Raw genomic sequence first — 21,775 nt, 5'->3', positions numbered from 1 at the left:
AATTGCATCTGACAACCTACAAGACATCCACAGCTGTCACTTAGCAGGACTTTCTTCTTTCTTAAACTTTTCTCAATTCTGGGTTTTCTCATTACATAAAAAGCCTGTTGCACTTTCCTTAATCAACAGCTGCTTAAGGTTCCTCTTCACTTGACTCAAGAGTTAGTGAAATCTTCCCTTCCTAGTCCTGTACAGCATAACAAAAATCAGGAAGAGCCTCATAAAATACTGCTCCAGAAGTTGGAGCATCACAGAATGTGGGGAGCAGCTCACAATTGGTTTACCTCTTACTTTAACAACAGACAGAAAAAGGTCATTATTCACAGTGTTGAGAATGGTTGTGATGTGGGGTCTGAATGGGGTACAGTCAAATGGGCAGTGTCCCAGGGATCAGTGTTGGGGCCACTCCTGTTCCTTATTTATATAAATGATATGCCCTCTAGTATTACGGGTAACTCTAAAATATTTCTGTTTGCTGATGACAGCTAGGTAGTAGTTGATGTTGTGTGCAATATTGGCCCCATTTCAGACAGTGCAATTCATGACAAAAGTTCATGGCTTTTAGAAAATAAACTAACACTAAATCACAGTAAGACTCAGTTGTTACAGTTACTAATACACAATTCAACAAAATCCAACATTTTAATTTCACAGAATGAGCGTATAATTAGTGAAACTGAACAGTTCAAATTTCTAGGTATTCGGATAGATAGTAAACTGTAGTGGAAAGTTCACATTCAGGATCTTGTTCAAAGACTTAAAGCTGCCGGTTTTACTATTCGAATGGTATCTAAAGTAAGTGATTGTTCAACATGAAAATTAGTCTACTTTGCTTATTTTCATTCGCTTATGTCATATGGTATTATATTTTGGGGTAACTCTTCCCATTCTAAAACGATATTTTTGGCTCAGAAATGGGTGGTTCAGGCAATAAGTGGTGTAAGTTCACAAGCCTTTTGTCGATCTCTGTTCACTACTCTGGGTGTCTTGACATTGGCCTCTCAATATATATATATTCTTTACTGTCGTTTCTTGTTAACAATACCAGCTTATTCCCAAGAATTACACCTTTCACTCAGTTAATACTCGGCAGGAATCCAACCTGCATTTGGATCGGACTTCCATAAGTCTTGTGCAGAAGGTGTGCAGTATACTGTTGCACCCATTTTCAATAAGCTATCACAAGAATTCAAAAATCTTAGCAGTAATCCACGCGCTTTCAAATCTAAACTGAAATTCCCTCATGGTTTACTCCTATTCTGTCGAGAAGTTCATTGAAAAATTAAGCTGATTTTTATGTTATATTGTTGATTGCCTTTACTTAAATTTATGGCTAGACTTTCTTTGTGTTCATAAACATTTTACTTTTATATGTTGTTACTTCTATGTTGTAACTTCATGTACTGATACATTCCATGACCTTGAAGATTTGCTCCTCAATTTGGTCCTATGGAACTAGATGTGTAAATAAAATAAAATTCCACAGTAATCTCCATACTAAATTGCTCCTGTAAAAAAAACTTAAATCCACTGCATACCAGCAAATGTACAGCAGTTCTCTCACTTAACACTCCTACTAAATTCAACTGAGGCAATAAAATAAACCAGAGATTAATTAAAATAATGTGACAAGATTACTGAGACATTGAGACAGGAAGGAATGTCTATAGCAACATTCGTAATTTTTTCTATTTACACATAATATGCGTTAAGGTAGCATGGGCACCTTATTTAAAATAAATGGATAAAGTGAAATCCAGACTGGATTAACCCCACACTTCCCTGAACTTTAAGATTTTGATCCATATGTGCTTTAGAACGAGACCAATATATTATCAATGCAGCACAATATATGATCGTGACACAGCAAGAAACACAATTTTTCTAAAAGTTCATAAGTGCTGGTCAATAATGGAAACTGAACACCAGACCTTTCACTGAAATCCTGAAAATCTTTCGTTAGACAAACAAAAATACTGTAAATGCTGAATTACACGTAACTAATCTACAATTAGGTTATATGCCAACAAACCTGCTGTTCACACCCAAAGTAATTATAATGGCTTCTCAATGTAAATTACTTGGTGGTTTGCAGAAACAGCTCAAAAATACTATATAATCTCAAGCCACTGCAAACTGCGAAAAAGTGTCATTTGTTGCTAAGTTTTCCACAACCTGCAATTCACGAATAAAATGATAGCAACCAAACACAAAGTAATCTGACAAACATGAGTTAATGCTATTTACTTTGTCACAATGTGTTATCACTAATGTGTTGAACATTATTACAAATTTTAAAAATATTCCTATTGGCAGAACAATTTTCACTCTGCAGCTGAGTGCGTGAACTGGTCTGAAACTTCCTGGCAGATTAAAATTGTGTGATGGACCATGACTTGAACCCAGAACATTTGCTTTTGCAGGCAGATGCTCTACTGACTAAGCTGTCCAAGTACAACTCATAACCTGGCCTAACAGCTGTCTTCTAGAAGTACCTCTCTCTCTCCTATTTTTCCAAACATTAGAAAGCTTTCCTGCGCACCTTGCACAACTAGCACTCATGCCGAACTCAGTCTGTACAGCATTCGCCTGTGAAACATCGAGGTTTCCGGTTCAGAAGACTATTTTAATCTATTTTTACTGTTTCATGTATTTCTCAAATTCACAAGCACACCAACAAATTATGGGCACATAGTAAACGAGCAAAAGGGGTACTACAATTAAAAAATTCCAAGCACCTTGTACAAATGGTAATGACAAGCAGCAGATCTGGTAGGTAATAAGTGTTACATGCTAGTACACAAGTATCACCAGAACACTTATCATTCGATAAAATAAATACAACAATGAGTAAAAGCCATGTATTTGTATCAAATCATAAACGTACTGCACAGCAACTCACCTATCTCCACTCACAATACAGAAGTGTCTCAGAGTACACATTTATGACCCTGCAAATCAAAACAGCCACGTATCATGCTTGCTGAAACACACCCTGCTGAATAAGGAAATCGTACAGCTTCCGAGTTTTGTTGACATCTATCTTTATAAGCTGCCTTGCTTGGGCTAGTTTCAAGGAACCACCACAGCGACGACTTTCATTTTCCAATATGCGCCGAAAGTTAAGGTATGCCTGAGGAAGGATTCTGGTAACAGAGCAAAGCTCTCGCTCTGATTGTGACAGGCGATTTGCACCGGGCAAGGCAGAAACATCTAGTGGAGCTGCAACAGTTCGAGAGCGTGGCGCTGCAGGTATTCCATCCAGACGGACTGTAGAAGGGCCAGAAGTGAGATTTATCCTTTGCCTATCTGCACGTCTTTCTCGAATGGCAAGCGCTCTGTTGCGAGCAAGTCGCCGGTAGAGTGCACACTGGGATATGCGCCACAGGCCAGCTTCTGATCGTAACTGGGACAGGCACGTTATACGTCGGCGGAGGTCGACACTGTGTGACAGTGATGTCAGCAGGATGTGATACGCGGCTGGAAGTGGTGCTAGCAGCCGTGCAAATGGTGCTAACCTTCCTGGCCCCAAAGTTAATCCACCTGATGATGAAACTAAACCAAGGCCTCTTATCAACTTGTGAGCATCAAGTCGTTTCGACAGGCGCCTATTGTATGCAGTGACAGCTGCCAGTGTTAGTGCACGCTGCAAGTCAGCATCTGGGTCATCGTCTGACCAATCAACGTGAGCTACACAAACTGTCATTAATTCTGCATGATTGTCGTAATCTATATCAAACTCTGATCGTGCAGCTGAGTATCCAGGTATTGAGCTGGGAGGAGGGCGTCGTAGCCTGTGCAGTGGTTTCTTGCCTGGCTTTCTCTGTATTTTGCCACAAGGAACGGGTAGTCGCTTATTCCCTGTACCACGTACTGTGTGCATGTATTGTGACAAATACTCTGGCAAAATTTCTGCAGCAGCCAAGCGGTGTCCACAAGCTTCCAAGAACTCTTCTGAAGACATATTTTTTTCTTGTTTATACGAATGATAGTGTGTTTCTCCGCTAGATAGCGGCTGGTCTTCCAGTATTTGTTCATTTGTTGCACTGTTATTTAATACATGTGACACATCTGAGTGATGACAAATAAATGTGGTATTTTCACTGGGAAGTGTGAGTGTTCTGTTACAATTCCAGTGTCCTGTTTCCAATATGCAGGACTCGTCCTCCAACAGAGGAGAAGACAGAGCCGGCTTTCTTCCAACATAACACGATTTCTCTCGGGTAACTGAATGGTTCCTTTCCATGCAGCACTGCTTCTGAGATTCTGGTACAGAGTTGCCATCAACAACTTTTCTAGCATCAAAGATTACTTGCTGGATTTCACTTGCCTTCTCCCTTGAGCTATCTCCTAATGTGCTATTTACAACATGCCCATTACGGCATTTGACAGTCCCACACATTTCATTGCCAGGTTTTTTCAAATCACCACCTCTGTTGAGTCCAACGCTCATTTGTCTCCACGAAGCAGCAACATTTATTAGAGGAGGAGGAGGAGGAGGAGGAGGAGGAGGAGAACTGACTGCCAATTGCTGATGATGCTGTGTGTTTTGCCTAATGTGTTCACCCTTCAAAGTAATGTCCCCTAGCAAGTTTTTGGATACCACAGGATGATAAGAAGGTGGTAAACTGTTTTCTTCTGAATTTTGTCTTTCAACTAACAGTTTTCCAAAGCTAGGCTTTTTCTGCATTAAAGAAGTGTCTAAACAAGGCAGGTGAGTATCAGTTTTGAAGGAAGCAAACAAATCTCTGTCTAGATCATCCTCCTTACTCCGCTGATCATTGCTCCTCTTCACTGTGTGATGACAGATGTGCCTTCCTGAGTTGGAGACTTCATGAAGCCATGAAAACGGTCCAGCAGACGAGACATAACGGGAGTCATACCGTTGTCGACACTCCTCTGGGGTACGTGCTACAGCCTCTGAAACAGCTTCCCAATCACCATACCCATACTTCTCCAGTGCTGAGAGCAGTGTCAATTCCTCTGATATAGTCCATCCGCTGGCCTCATCACCCACTGCAGAACTGGAAGGAGAGAAAGAGTGGTGTCATCCAGAAGAGTAACTATGAATGCAGTTCTAACATCAGTAATAGCAGTATTATTCAATTTCTCAAAGGCAAGAAACAAAACTATCAATAACAGATACAGTACGTTCACAGACTCATCTGATACAGGCAGTACGTTTCTTCATTTAAGAGACTCTTGGAATAAAAAACTAAATCCATGTCACTTAGTGAGGTTGGAAGAGTGATGCTGGTTGTTTTTCTAAGTAAATAAATAAATAGACTATGGCTGTAGAAAGCATGCTGATACAAACTTGTCAGCTGTGGTAATTTAGGAAGCAGCTCTGATTACACATTGGTTTAACAAAAGTGCACCACACTCATCTCACTGTCACCTGAAACAGGTGGCCTGTAACCACATGTGTAAGGGAGTGACAGCAGTACAAGAAAGGAGAGGAAGAATCAATGAAACGCTAGCAGATTGAAAGCGTAAGAAATTAAAACAACAAAGACCTCATTTAATGAGTAAAATTACAAACAGTGTAATGAATGACACAATGAAAAGATCTGATGACAATGATAGCAGTGTACACATGCCAAAGGAAAAGGTCTTTAATGCCCATACTAAAATATAAGACAAATATAATCAAAAATTAATACAAGTAGAAGAAATACAAAAATTTTTCCCTAAAGCCTAAAAAATTTCAAACACATAAACAATTATCTCCTTCACTGATATCACCTGTGTTGTTGCCTTCAGAATCACAAACAGCTCAAAACTTAAGACTGTACATGTGTTTAAAAGTGAACGATTTGGAAAAAAAGTCTGCTTGTTTTAAACCGCAAGTGTTAAAATTTGTGGCAATTATGTAAAATAGAATGAACCAAATAGCTAAAGCATAAAACAATCTCAAACATGGGTGTACAATTGTCTTCCTCAATGACACATCATCTAATGGTTACCTGAATGCTTGTTTTAAACCGCAAGTGTTAAAATTTGTGGCAATTATGTAAAATAGAATGAACCAAAATAGCTAAAGCATAAAACAATCTCAAACATGGGTGTACAATTGTCTTCCTCAATGACACATCATCTAATGGTTACCTGAAAGGTAAGAAATGAATGAGGAACGAGTATAATATTTGTATGCTTATCACAGTATGTAAAGTTGCGACTTGATTTTAACTGGTGGGTCACTAGCCTCAGAGACAAAGCTGTGAAGAGGAAAGGAAAGGAAATTGGCCATCTTAAACAATTTAGAGAAACAGTGGAATGCCCAGTAATCAGATGAGGATTTGAACCATCATCTTCCCAAACATGAGTCCAGTGTTTTAGCACTGCACCACCACAATCAGTGGGAAGAGCGTATAGCACTGAAGTATGAACATGTAGAGAAGGACTAACAGGTTTCACAGTCACGTAACTGAAACTTTGTGCCTACCCCTCATAATGACTGAAATTTTATCAGTTGTGTACAAGGTGTACACTCTTGGTGTATTTTCTTCTTGGAATATTTGGAGGATCTGTGAGTTGGCCCAAAAGTGAGCAATGACTGGAAATGTGAGAAACTCCTGTACCTTGTTGGCTTTTTTGATTTTATTTTCAGCTCTTGTTTTTCCATTCTTCACGATAAGCAGGTCACATCACTCAGGGCTGGGCACTTCCCAAAGAAAAAGGACAGTTCCTGTATGAGAAATTTGTGTATTCCAGTGTCATGTATTCAAAATGGCATACAGAGCTCTGAAGCCATTCAGGCATATATGTTCAAACATTAGATGTGTACACTCTTCTCTTGAGGTAAAGAATATTTCCACATTTTGTTGTCGTGGTACTGGTATGTTAAAAAACATCAAAATACAGGGTAGTGTATACACAATGCTCTAATTAAGTTTTCATTAGCTCCTTTCATTTCATTTTGTAACATCAGTCTAACCTCTATCAGTTCACAGGCACTATTGACCTCTGCCTCAGTACTACTGACTGACATCAGCAGCCAAACTATGTGTGTGTGTCGATATTTCATTAACTTTTTTTTCCTTTTCCTAGAGAAAGTACACATTTTTGAATACACAAATAATACTTTTGCATTCTAAAGTACAAACACCAAATAGTGTGTATATGTGTACACCACACCTTTCCCATTACCCCCACCCAATACATGTCAGCTACACTGAAGAGCCAAAGAAACTGGTACACCTGCCTAATATCGTGTAGGGTCCTGCGAGCACGAGGAAGTGCTGCAATATGACGTGGCCTGGACTCGACTAATGTCTGAAGTAGTGCTGGAGGGAACTGACACCACGAATTCTGCAGTGCTGTCCATAACTCTGTAAGAGTGCAAGGGGAGGAGATCTCTTTCTAAAAGCATGTTGAAAGGCATCCCAGGTATGCTCAATAATAATCATGTCTGTGGAGTTTGGTGACCAGCAGAAGTGTTTAAACTCAGAAGAGTGTTCCTGGAGCCACTCTGTAGCAATTCAGGACCTTTGGGATGTCACACTGTCCTGCTGGAATTGTCCAAGTCCGCCGGAATGCTGGATGGACATGAATGGACGCAGGTGATCAGATGGAAAGCTTATGTACATGTCACCTGTCAGGGTCGTATCTAGACATACCAGGGGTCCCATATCACTCCAACTGCACACGAACCACACCATTACAGAGCCTCCAACAGCTTGTACAGTACCTAGCTGACATGCAGGGTATATGGATTCACGAGGTTGTCTCCATAACCGTACACGTTCACCTGCTTGATACAATTTGAAACGAGACTCATCCAAAAAGGCAACATGTTTTCAGTCATCAATAGTCCAATGCTGGGCCCAGGTGAGGCATAAAGCTTTGTGTTGTGCAGTCATCAAGGGTACATGCGTGGGCCTTCAGCTCCGAAAGCCGATATCTATGATGTTTTATTGAATGGTTCACACACTGACACTTGTTGATGGCCCAGCACTGAAATCTGCAGCAATTTGCGGAAGGGTTTCACTTCTGTCACATTGAATAACTCTCTTCAGTTGTCACTGGCCCCGTTCTTGCAGGATCTTTTTCCGGCCGCAGCGATGTCAGAGATTCTATATTTTAGGGGATTCCTGATATTCACGGTACATTCGTTACATGGTTGTATGGGAAAATCCCCACTTCATCACTACCTCAGAGATGCTGGATCACATCACTCGTGCGCTGACTATAATGCCATGTTCAAACTCACTTAAAACTTGATAACCTGCCATTGTAGCAACAGTAACAGATGCGACAGCTGTGCAAGGCCCTTGCCTTATACAGGCATTGCCAACCGCAATGCTGTATTCTACCTGTTTACTTCTCTCTTTATTTTAATACGCATGCTTAAACCAGTTTCTTTGGTGCTTTAATGTATACCTCCGATGACACTGCAATACTGTCAGAGACAGCAAAGGGCTTGCAAGAACAGCTGGACGGAATGGACAGTGTTTTGAAAGGAGGGTAGAAGATGAACAACAAAAGAAAAACAAGTATAATCGAAAGTAGTCAAATTAAATCAGGTGACGATGAGGGAATCGGATTAGGAAACAAGATGCAAAGCAATAGATGAGGTTTGCTATTTAGTCAGCAAAACAACTGATGATGGCTGAAGTAGAGAGGATATAAAATGAAGACTAGCAACGGCAAGAAAAGTATTTCTTAAGAAGAGAAATTTGTTAACACTGAATATAGATTAAAGTGTTACGAAGTCTTTTCTGAAGGTACCTGTCTGGAATGTCGCCATGTATGAAAGTGAAACATGGACGATAAACAGTCTAGAGAAGAAGAGAATAGAAGCTTTTAAAATGTCATGCTACAGAAGAATGCTGAAGTTAAGGTGGGTAGATCATATAACTAATGAGGAGGTACTGAATAGAATTGGGGAGACAAGAAATTTGTGGCATAACTTGACTAAAGGAGGGTTTGGTTGATAAGACAGTGTCGTACATCAAAGGATCACTAATTTAGTACTGCAGGGAACTGTGAGTATGGGGGATGGAGGGGTGCGGAAGGGAGGGTTGGCAATTGTAGAGGGAGACCTAGAGATGAATATAGTAAGCAGATTTAGAAGGATGTAGGTTGCAGTAGTTATTCAGAGATGAAGAGGCTTGCACAGGACAGAGCAGCATAGAAAGCTGCATTGAAGCAGTCTTTGGACTGAAGACCACAACAACAATTACAGCAGACAAATGTGTCATTACTTTCAGTTTTCTGATTTTATTTTATTTCCACATCATTGGCACTCAAGCATTAATCGCCTTGCAGAATAATGAAGTTATTTCTGTCAGTTCACTCAAGAAATAAGAAATTTGGAAGTAATTGTGGCAAATAGCGTAATAGACTACCAATACGATGTCTTAGAATACAAAATTTCCATCTCCTACTTCTTCTCAAAAGTGTACGAACTGAGCGCAAAATTTGAGGATTTTTGCAAAAAGTGCAAAAAATGGGTATTTTTAGCCCACTTTAAGCAAAAAGTCTTCTGTAATACCCATATCTCACTGATACTCAAATTAAATCAACATATAACATATTTTATTATGTTCCACGATTATTGTTTAGTACACTCTAGGGAAGGTGATATCGAAAAGTCCTGATGACCAGGCAGAGGGAGGGGGGGGGGGAGAGGGGGGGGGGGAGAGAGAGAGAGAGAGAGAGAGAGAGAGAGAGAGAGAGAGAGAGAGAGAGAGAGAGAGAGAGAGAGAGAGAGAGAGGTTTGGGGGGGGGGGGGGGGGCGGGGGGGTTCTATCTTTGGTCACAGATCATGACATATTTCATTCTTTTTCTGCTATAATAACTACTGAATCAAACTGGTTTATTACATTCAAAATGTAACTGTGCATTACCAACAAACTGGACCATCATGGTAGTAAAAATTGTTGCACAGCAGCTGCATCACACATAGTACACACTGCAAGTTTTACACCATTGTCACATGGTGTAAATTTTGGTGAAGTTCATAGCAGCCTGCCTGTCATTTCTTGGAAAGGATGCATGTTATAAGAGAATATTAAGCACAGTTTTTTACTGTGCAGAGCTACTGGTGTGCTAGTTTAATTCACAGTACAGTACAGAATATTTTGTGTTCGCACAGTTTGCTGTTTATGTGGAACGCTAGTGCACTGATGAAAAATACAAAGTGTTGCTATTGTCTGGGGTGGCTCATCCACTGCTGGTTTCTTTTGAAGTGAGAAAACCAGCACCTTCATCCCCACTGGGACTACAACTGACAGGTGTGCAACACCAGCCGTGGTGACTTTCTTTGCTGCAGATTCCCTAGCCTTATAAGTGTTTCTTTACACAAGATCTCATGCCTGATGATACATTTCTCTAAGTGTCAGAGGTCAAAGCTAGAAGAGTTCTCTTTTGGGATCCTAAACTTATTTTTTCTTCTAGCTACTTGAACTTTTTACAGTTTTCATTAATTTGCTGTAAAATGTCATGAGGGGAATGATAGTGCTGGCCAATGATGTCCCTGAGGATGCTGGAATAACTGCAATATTGTGCTGTTCCAGAACCCAGTATGTGTCACTCCTTGATGGCCAATAAAATTAATTTGCTGGGCCATGTGGGTGCATATAGCTTATGAAAGCATCCTTCTGCTCAGCAGAAGTCTCAAAGACACTTCCAATCCACCGCTCTTTTTCATAAATGCATACAGCATGTTGACCTGGCTGTAAGTCCGATATTAATATATCCTCCACACTATTGTCACTAATACTGGCCAGAAAACATGACGCATTATTTGAAACTCTGCCAATCTGACTTCTTGTTTCATCAATTGTCAATAAAATGATGACTGATAAGAGTATCCCCATGTTAAAACCTCACTTCTTGTAACACTTAACTTTGTTCAATGGATTCTTTGCCGATGAAAGCAAATTTGTACCATTAATGCTCTCAGTGCAGCATCAAAATATATCAGACCTCCAGCCAGGACAATATGGTATTTATGAAAAACAGTGATGGATAGGAAATATGTGTGGGACTTCCACTGAGTGGAAGGATGCTTCAATAAGCCTTATGTACTCAGAAGGCACAGCAAATTCATTTTATAGGACATCAAGGAGTGACAAGCGCTTAGTTCTGGAACAGCACATTACTGCAGTTATTCCAGCACCCTCAGTGACACCATCTGGCCAGCAGTATATATTGTTTTCCTCATGACATTCTACGACAAATTACTGAAACCTGTAAAAATTCAAATAGTTAGAAGGAAATGTAAGATTAGGATCCTAGAAGAGACCTCTTCTAGCTTTGACCTACAACACTTTATGAAATGTATCATCAGGTTTGGAAACCTGTGGTAAAGAAACCCACCCATGGCTGCTATTGCTCAGCAATCATGCATGGACCCCTGTTGCTGTGGGGATTGGGATGCTGGTTTCCTTACTTTTAAAAGAAACCAGTACTGGAAAAGCCACGTGGTCAATAGCAACACATTTATACAATCTTTACATCTGTACACTAACATTCCTCATAAACCACAAACTATGTGAAAACAAAATAGGTTACACTTTAAACCAGAATTAAACTAGCACAGCAACAGCATTGCCCATTAGAAAGATTTATTCCAAATTCTCTATAACTAGTCCTTTATAAAAAAAAATGACTGGCAGACCGTTATGAAAGTCATCAAAATTTGCACCATGTGACAATGGTGCAAAACTGATGGCAATTTGTATAATGCATGTTGCAGCTATTATGCAACACTTCTACTACTATGATGGTTCAGTGTCTTGGTAATGTACAGTTAAATTTTTAAGTTGATAATCAGCTTAATTTGGAAGTTATTACAGCACAAAAAAAGCTGAAATATGTCATGATGAATCATAACAAAAGATGCCCATTTTTTTGGAGTTTTTGACTATTGCTGATTTGATCTCACTTTCTAGTCATCAGGACTTAAAATATTTCCTTCCCCACAGAGTAATAGACAGTAACTGTGGCACACAGAACATTTCATTTTTTCAATTCACCTCCACCTTGTCAGCTTTTTGAGTCCTCTATGCTCGTACTGAAAAATCAAATATAGTAATTTAAGTTGTTCAGAACATGGTTTTTCTAATGAAAATGGTTTGAAAGAATTTTCAGAAGACCTGTATGTAAAAGTGGGCTACAACTACCCATTTTTGACATTTTTACAAGAATGGTAAAATTTGCTCTCAATTTGTAAACTACTGAGAAGCAGTAAGAGAATGAAAGTTTATATTCTACAACCATGTATTGATAGGTTATTACCTGAAAATTTTCAGGTTTAACCCCGCAATCACTTCCAAAGAATCAAGAACCTTAACTGTACTTTTTTTCCCAGGCCTATTTTTTCAGGCAACTCTGTTTCAAATTATCCATGAGATAATTGCTGAAAATTTATTTTTAAGTTGTACAAGATGTCACAGTTTTATCCCCCACTCCCACTCCCCCTTTGAGAAAATGTTGCCGGAAAAATTATATCTCAAATTTGGTGAAAACACAGAGCTGCACTTTGTATAGCTTCATTGTGGGGCCAAAACAAAATATCTACAACTGTGACAGATTTATAGCATTTTAAAATTTTTTCCGCAATTCACATCTTTAAAATAGTGTTTGCTGTGTCACTTTTGGAGGCCTATATCTCACGGTAGGAAGTTTTTTGGAGAAAACAAAAAAATAGGTGTTTCTTACTTATTCCTGAATTTTAAAATATGCTAAATTCAGTAACATTCAAGACTATGAAGAAAACCACCTGCCAGAAGTGATACGGATTATGCTTAAGGTAACTTGCTACCGCCCATCAAATAGCGTGTGTGTGTGTGTGTGTGTGTGTGTGTGTGTGTGTGTGTGTGTTTTCTCCAACAGCTTGAGAAACGCATTCCATTCCGGAAGCTAGCAAAGTAAAGCTCTGTACCTTTTGTGTGAATCTGTCAACAATGTAGCACTTCTGCCTTTAGGTGAGTCACCTCCTTTATTCCTAAATAATTCATTCTTCTCAACCAGTACTTTCCGTAAATTATTATTACATATGTTTGCTACATATGACTCAACATTTATAACCCTTCCATTTAATTCAATAGCAATGTTATCCTGTACTCTTACTGGTGACTTCTCCAATTTCACTACATTCCTTATAACCTTAAGTCAGACGGAATTACTGATTTCTGAAATAATGTGGACATTCCTCGAATTTTAATAAATTTTCTTAGTAGTTAGGGGTAGTTTTTGCAATGTGCATGTACTGCAGGATCTTTAGTTGGTGACCGAGCGAGGTGGCGCAGTGGTTAGCACACTGGACTCGCATTCGGGAGGACGACGGTTCAATCCCGTCTCCGGCCATCCTAATTTAGGTTTTCCGTGATTTCCCTAAATCGCTTCAGGCAAATGCCGGGATGGTTCCTTTGAAAGGGCACGGCCGACATCCTTCCCTAACCCGAGCTTGCGCTCCGTCTCTAATGACCTCGTTGTCGACGGGACGTTAAACACTAATCTCCTCCTCCTCCTCTTTAGTTGGTCTTGCCACCAGACGCATTTCCTTTTTCCCCTCTTGTGATCCGTTGTTTTCTATGTGGCTGTTTACTGTTTTCTCTGATTAGCTTACGCTGAAAGCTATTTTCAAATAATGATATGAATTTATCATATACAGAGTAAATGTTATGTCATCATTTGGTTCACCATAAATTTCATCCAAGTCTTCTTTTGTAAGCCATTCTTAAAAAGATTTGTTCTGGGGTCACTAATTAGTCTAAGTGATCTTTCCCTCTCTTATTCAATTGTAGGCTGTGTTTAGTATACCCCAGTCTCCCAGCTGTAGCAACAGGCACTGCACTCACATGAGATTTCATTCCAGTCATCAGCAGCCTGCTCAGCTTAAGAGTTCATACGGCTAACCCGATGCTAGTCATGGCACTGTAGGACCTCCACAAAACTCACGTGTGTGTGTGTGTGTGTGTGTGTGTGTGTGTGTGTGTGTGTGTGTGTGTGCGCGCGTGTAGTTGCCACTCCTATTTCCATTTATGTTACCTGTAATGCTGTAATTTTGGTCTTTTCAGACTGTTCCCCGTTCCACCTATGATAACCTGAGACCCTTTGTCAAAATCTTTACACATATTCACCTATGTCCTTGGCACCAGGACAAGGCTAGCACTTGGCTCCATAAAACTTGTGACCTGGTACCCTGTTCCTAATTTGTCCTGTACCATCTGACCTACACCCCTCGCATTGCTACTAACTAAGAAGCAAGGCTCTTTTCTTCCTACTCTCTTTTGGTACCGACCTACATTTAGTTTCTTTGCTAGAAGTTTGCTGCACCCTACAGTTGGATGAGGCTCTTCCCACCCTACTTCACGTAACAAGACCAATTTATTACATACTTTAAGCTCAAATGTATGTGGAAGAGCTATTCCCTTTCCTCTCTTACCTGTTACCTTTACCCAGTGCCCACAATCTCTTTTCCCTTTAACCTACACAGTTCAAATTTTGTGTAATCTAGTTCTGTCTGAAGGATACACTGATTCACTCTTCTTTTTTGCAGAGCCTACAACAGTCCCATTGGAGAGATTTGTTGAGTTCCCCATTCAAATTACTCCAAAGGAATTCTAGTCAACAATCGATACCACTCCCTGTCTGACTACCCTCCAGTAATATCTACACTTATCTTGCAGTGCAACACAGATTAAACACTCTAAAATAGGATTAATTCACTGATGGGTCATTCCATGTCAATTCAACCAATTTGAGAAAATGTTCCAGCTGATAGTCTCAGATTTGGCTGAAATTTAGCACACCAGTGCTACCAAGTATGGAACACTCATGTACAAAATTTTAAGTTCCCCTGCCAATTAGTTCCAGAATTATGGCTTGTGAAAGAAGGTGGCGTGACCCGGAAATTGCAACCCGCATCTGGCAATCTATCTTCAGACCCGACTTCAGGTCTTAATAACTTTGGAACTATTCCACACAGACCAGTGAAATTTTTACAACCCAGTAACATCCACTTAGAGAACACACTCTATGAATCAAAACACCAATAACATATTTATGAGGGAAAATAAAAAGTTCCAAAATGTGATTAAAAAATGTAATACGTTAAAAGGTACATATCGTAGGTGCCCTCTATGCCAAATATAATTCACATCCACACGCCAGAAAAAAGTAGCTATTCTTACCCTTGCACCTTCCAGCTGGTCTACTGACTACATTGCAAAGGAATTCAATGTTTCTACGTATATGGTAAAGCAAGCTAGGAAAATAAAAGCAACCGAAGGAGTGCTTCCACAACTTCAGCAGGCTCAGGGTAAGCAACTGAGTTCAAAAATAAAGGTGCTAGTATCGGAGTTTTATGAAAATAATGACTACAGCCAAATAATGCCTGGGAAAAAAAAGACTACGTAACGGTGAAAATGGGAAATGTACGTGTACAAATGCAAAAAAGACTGTTGCTATACAACATATCAGAACTCTATGTAGAATTCCAGGAAAAGTATCCCAATACCAAAGTAGGTTTATCACCTTTTTTCAATCTTCGGCCAAAATGGGTTGTGGCTGTAAGTGCAAGGTGGACACACAATGTTTGTGTATGTGAGACCCATCAAAATGCTAAGCTGACATTTGCTGCTATAAAGGATTCTGTTCTGGACTAGAAAGGTGTAATGAAGCTGCTAGTGTGTGACATCAGTTCCTGCCAGTGCATGATACACAGGTATGAAACGTGTCCTGGTAAGGCAAATCTTGCAGAACACATGAATAACAAACTGTTTGGTAAATTCCTTATGGATGACAATGAACTTGTTTCTTATAAACAATGGCCACACATGGATCGCACAAGCCTTGAAACAAAGCAAAGTACAGTGGAAGATTTTGTTGAAATGTGTTGTCAAAAAAAAAAAAAAAGACAAGCTGACCACACACGGCTTCACAGCACAATCTGCTTATCTCCAGTTTTGTAATGATAATTTGAAACAAGGTGCAATTATAGTAACACTAGACTTTTCTGAAAATTATACATTTATAGTTCAATATGCCCTCCAAGGATATCAGTGGGACGACAGTCAAGCAACTCTCCAGCCATTTGCGATTTACTATAGACGTGAATCAGGTGATGTGTCTGTCATGAACCGGTGTGTTTTTAGTGACTGTTTAATTCATGATGCCACAGCAGCTCATGCCCACATTCGCACTGTCATGGCATATGTGAAAAACAAGCTGCCTCACATACATTTTGCGAAATACTTCAGTGATGGGGCAGCTAGTCAGTACAAAAACTGTAAAAATCTCAAAAAATTATGCATGCATTACCATGATTTTCAGATTCACGCAGAATGGAATTTTTTCGCAACAAGTCATGGTAAAAATGTATGTGATGGTATTGGTGCTACCATTAAGCACATGGCATCACGAGTTAATCTGCAGCACCCTACAGAAGGTCACATTCTAACACCTCTTCAATTATTTACGTGGGTACAGAAAAATATCTCTGGCATACAATAATTCTATGTTTCGAAAGATGAGGTGAAATCAGAAAGAGTTGCTAAAAAGCAGACTAGAACACGTTAAAACTGTTGCAGACACAAGGAGCCACCATCACTTCTCTCCAGCGGACTCTGACAATGTGCGGACGAGCAGACTGTCCGGTTATAACTATAGGTTCATGCAGAACATGTGTCTTCACAGTGTGTCTGACTCAGGATTCAGAAGCATAAGCAGCAACATACAAACAGGTTGCTATGTTATTGCTGTTTATGATGATAAATGGTACTTAGGATGTGTTGCAGAGTGCTGTGAAGCAGAAGGTGATGTATTTGTGAACTTCATGGCACCAACAGGACCACCAAGATCATTTCATTGGCCCATTTGGCAGACAGGTGTTGGATTCCTTTTGAACATATTCTTATGTCAGTTCAGTTCCTACCACAGTGTCAGGAAGATAGTACAATTTGCCACTCAATGTACAGAGTACAGTAGCTTAAGTGTGGGAGAACTTCTGTTTGAAGCACAATCGACTGGTTTTTAGCAGTTAAGGTGCAGTAAACATTAATGATAGGTTGTGTTAATCTGTCTATATGTTGTTGCTTAGTGATTAAACAGTCGTGGGAGAGGATAAGAAGAGGCAGAACAGTTTACGATATGTTTTTACAAAATTGTGTTGTGGAACAATGGCCACATCACCAAATACATCTGTCAACTTCCATTGTACACAAATGTCTTGCAATAACATGCTGAAATTTTTTGAGATATATATTATTATGGTCTACTTATGCAGTGTGTGAAATTTGGCTTGGATACCACTTGTCCCTTTTGTGCTACCACACTTCGAAAATCCATGTTTTTCAGGTAATTTTTCAAATTTTTGTGTGCCTGTAACTCAGTTTTTGTGACTGATATGGGCATGATGAGTTCTGTGTGTGTTTAGGCCAGATTAAGCTTACCACAAAAAAAATAATATCTTTTTTGAGTGAATTATATTTGGCATAGAGGGCACCTACAATATGTACCTTTTAACGTATCACATTTTGGAATTTTTTATTTTCCCTCATAAATATGTTGTTGGTGTTTTGATTGATGGAGTGCGTTCTCTAAATGGATGTTACTGGGTTGTAAAAATTTCACTGGACTGTGTGGAATAGTTCCAAAGTTATTAAGACCTGAAGTTGGGTCTGAAGATAGATTGCCAGATGCGGGTTGCAATTTCCTGATCCCGCCACTTTCTATCACAAGTCATAATTCTGGAACTAATTGACAGGGGAAACTAATACTTTGTACACGAGTGTTCCACATATGGTAAAATTAGTGTACTGAACTTTAGTCAAATCTGAGAATATGAGCTGAAGCCCCTGGTTGAACTGACATGGAATGACCCTGAACACACTTTACACTACATTAAATTCTCATTATCTATGAACTACAAACATTTGGTCTCCAAGTTAATGCTTCATATGTATGATACAACCCCCCCCCCCCCCCCACACACACACACACACACACATACACACACACACACTCATTCATTCTCTCTCTCTCTCTCTCTCTCTCTCTTCCCTCCAATACAAAACTGGTGATCCTCAATGTCTCTGAATGTGTGCTGTCAACTGATACGTTCTTTTGGTCATGTTGTGCCATGGATTTCTTGTCTCTCTAATTCTATACAGTACTTCCTCGCCAAAATTGCCCCATCTTATCTTCAACATTCTTCTGTAACACCATATTTCGAAAGTTTCTATTTTCTACTCACCTAAACTGTTTCTCGTCCATGTTTCACTTCCATACATGGATGCACACCAGACAAATACCTTCATATAAGACTTTCTAACACTTAAATCTATATACAATATTAAAAAATTTCCTCTTCTTAAGAAATGCTTTTCTTGCCACTATCCATCTACATTTGGTACCCTCTCAACTTTGGCTATCATCAGTTATTTTGCTGACCAAATAGCAAAACCCTTCCACTTTCCTGAGTGTGTCATTTCCTAATTGGATTCCCTCAGCATTTCATTCTCCCTGTTTTATTTTTGGTGATGTTCATCTTATACCTTCCTTTCAAGACAGTGTCCATTCCCTTCAACTGTTCTTCCAATTCCTTTGCTGTCTCTGACAGAACTACAATGTGATCAGAAACACTCTTTAAGTTTTTATTTCTTCTCCCTGAACTTTAATTCCTACTCAAAATTTTACTACTTCAACACACAGATTGAATAACACTGGGAGTAGACTACAACTCTGAATCACTCCTTTTGCAACCACTGCTTCCCTTTCACGCCCCTTCATTCTTATAACTGCCCTCTGGTTTCTATACCAGTTGTAAATGGCCTTTCACTCCTGTATTTTACCCCTAATTTCAAAGGGAGTACTCCAACACTGTCAAAACTTTCTCTAAGTCAACAATGCTATAAATATAGATTTGTCTTTCCTTAATCTATCTTATAGGATAAGTCATAGTGTCAGTATTGCCTCACGTGTTCCTGAATTCCTCCGGAATCTAACCTGATCTTCCCCAAGTTCGGCTTTCACCAGTTTTTCAATTCGTCCATAAAGACTTCATGTTAGCATTTCTCATACATGACTTATTAAACTAATGCTATCAGTAGTTCTGACAGCAAGAACTCTTCACTTAACTGTAGTATATGTTAATCAACTTATTCGCAATAAAATATAACTTTTGATCACGAGTCTTACTTTATATTATACAATGTTTACTGTCAGCAGAATATGGCCCAATGTTTGATGCATTTTTACATGATAATTTGAATACACTACCTCAGATCATGAAATCTTCTGTTTTTCGGGGTGAGGGAGAAAAGGAACACACTGGCACAGCTAATAGGGGAACAACATGTGGATCAGGAAAATAATGAGTCACAAAGAGTGGCTCTGAGGATGGAGGTCACCAAGGGTTTAGGGCAGAAGGGGCAGTACTGAAGAACTGACTATGGTGAATGGACAGTTTCCACCTATGTAATTAGTGTTTGGAGGAAAGGGAATAGGATTTATATAGAATGAACAGAGAAAGCCACTGAAACCACTGGTCGTGTAATGTGTAAAACATTCAGCAACTTGGTGGATGTTTCATGTAGCCATGAATACAGATAGACAACCATATCCACATAGAACACAACATAATAACAGCAGTATAGATGGTAAATAATGCGGCATATTTCACATGTGCCGCTACCTCCTGATTTAATAGAAAATGCCAATGATTCGACTGATGCAGGAAATGGTGCACGGTTCTAAACTACAGTCACCCAGACAAATTATCTATAGGGTGCAGAATTGAGAGCATGAGTGGCATACAACAACTCGAAAGTGTGGGAGGCATAACGATAGTATTTAGCAAAGGAAATTTTCACATCAGAAAACAGCGAGAGATAATCAAATAGTTGGTGAAGTATTTGAGTGAACTCAACAAAGTCTTGGTGATATTTGGTGTGAAGAAAAAGGCTGAGTTGGGTTTGAGACTTTTTGAGAGCAAATGGGCATACGAAGAGATTGCAGATGAGGTAGGATATGGATAAAGGTACAATGTTTAGGGATGTACATAATATATTGAGGAGTAGATTGAAGGTCAAGTTGGACTTACACGATGGAATCTTAGCTTACAAATAAAGGCGTCTGAGTATATCTGTATCTATAAGATCTAAAGCACAATTAAAATAATAAACACTGTACATGACATAAGAGAAGATGTCTACCTTAATTTGGTGGGAGGTATAACAGTGTAGCGATGATAGTTACGGTGTTGTCCTGGCTGTTGACCTTGACTGAAACATGTTGCACATAGGTGTGCGTCACACTCAACACACCGTAACGTGGGTTCAACTTCATCAAAGACATCACAGCAACATGCGCATGTATTGTCGTACACGTACTTCAGTACATCTGCAATACCCAATGTGACATATATACATGTATAATTCAGTGAATATACTTTAGCCCTAGTCTAGTTTTAAATGTAGTGTAGAGAGAGAGAGAGAGAGAGAGAGAGAGAGAGAGAGAGAGAGAGAGAGGACTTCACTAAGAACGTAGAGTGTCGCAAGAGACTTTGTCAATTACAATACAAAGGTAACAATTATCTCATTTGCAGCTGAACCTCGCTTGTGAAATGACAAATGAGAGGTCGAAAAATTTCAAGCATCTGTGAGGAAAATACAGCTCATTGACAAACCAAAGGCATTTGACAATAGCGCTACTAAAAACTTGAATACAATGTCAACAAACAACACAATAGCTCAGTGATATTTGCCAGTGTTCAACGAAAACAAATACACCAGTAAATAGCCTGCAGAACACAGAGTATTCATTGTGATACGTCAAACTTGTAAAACTGTAGCTTAGATTTTTCAGTAGTATTTCTCCCGAATGCCTGTTTTCAAGAATATCTTAAATATCGATACTCATGAGAATACCCCTGGGTGAGATCAGATACGATCACTAATTTTACCAAATGTGTAAGCTAATGCCGCTCTTTCCTCAAAATACACTGTAACCTACACACAAATTCAACATAACGACACGCAACTCCATTACGCTTATTGCAAATAATAATACTTTCAAAAATTGCCGTTCACGAAAACTCTAATAACGGGAAATAGATCTAACCACACACGATAAATAATTAAATTGTTGTATATAATCTTCACTTGGCATAATATCACACTGTAAGAAAGTTATGAATGGATTCCACGCATAACTTCCAAGGCAATGGTTACCATCTGCAGTATCAAATTCTTCATCTCTATAAATATATGAAGAGACAGACTTTCTCATGTTTACATCACAAATCACCATCTCCGCTTCCGTCGCTACCGCCACACGGCAGTTACTAGTTACCAACACGTGAAAAATACCAACACTGTCGAAAGTACTTGTTCTCTACTACGGACGTATGTTGTGTACTGTATTTTTTTTTTAAATCAAAGATAGTATTATGATAATTTCAACCAAGGAGGTTATAGTAATGTAACGAAAAGTTGCACGAACGTTAACATTGACTACGCTATAAGTAAATCTATTCCTTCAACTTTTATTCTTCGTTCACATTCATTGGCCGACCGAGTGCTACGTTTCTGATCAGACTGATAGTACAATGAAGATTTTGCTCTTCTTCTTATTTGTACGATAAAAGTAGACGAAGATGTAAATTACTTTTAACTCTTTGGCTCCCTACTGATAGAGCATTTTCATTTATAGTACATCCTGCTACAAATCGAATATTGACTCACTTATGTGAAAAATCCCTCTGAAATCAGTTTTCCTGTAACTAGCCTTCATGTAAGATTAAACATTTTTTCATTTACTA

At 39.2% G+C, this 21,775-nt stretch overlaps 1 protein-coding gene across 1 annotated transcript; it reads right to left on the bottom strand.

Annotated features, from left to right (window-relative positions):
* Positions 1 to 2,039: 2,039 nt before the first annotated feature.
* Positions 2,040 to 21,534, bottom strand: LOC124776298. The gene is made up of 4 exons (XM_047251224.1): positions 21,186 to 21,534; positions 20,169 to 20,355; positions 2,903 to 5,024; positions 2,040 to 2,175 (listed from the first exon to the last, which is right to left on the bottom strand). The coding sequence occupies exons 1-3, from the start codon at positions 21,262 to 21,264 to the stop codon at positions 2,975 to 2,977; spliced, it is 2,316 nt and encodes a 771-aa protein (XP_047107180.1). The 5' UTR covers positions 21,265 to 21,534; the 3' UTR covers positions 2,040 to 2,175; positions 2,903 to 2,974.
* Positions 21,535 to 21,775: the final 241 nt, after the last annotated feature.

This window comes from Schistocerca piceifrons, chromosome 2 (assembly GCF_021461385.2).
Source record: "Schistocerca piceifrons isolate TAMUIC-IGC-003096 chromosome 2, iqSchPice1.1, whole genome shotgun sequence".
Classification (NCBI taxonomy): Eukaryota; Metazoa; Arthropoda; class Insecta; order Orthoptera; family Acrididae; genus Schistocerca; species Schistocerca piceifrons.
Note: the sequence above shows the minus strand (reverse complement) of the source record. Positions and strands in the feature narration are given on the sequence as shown.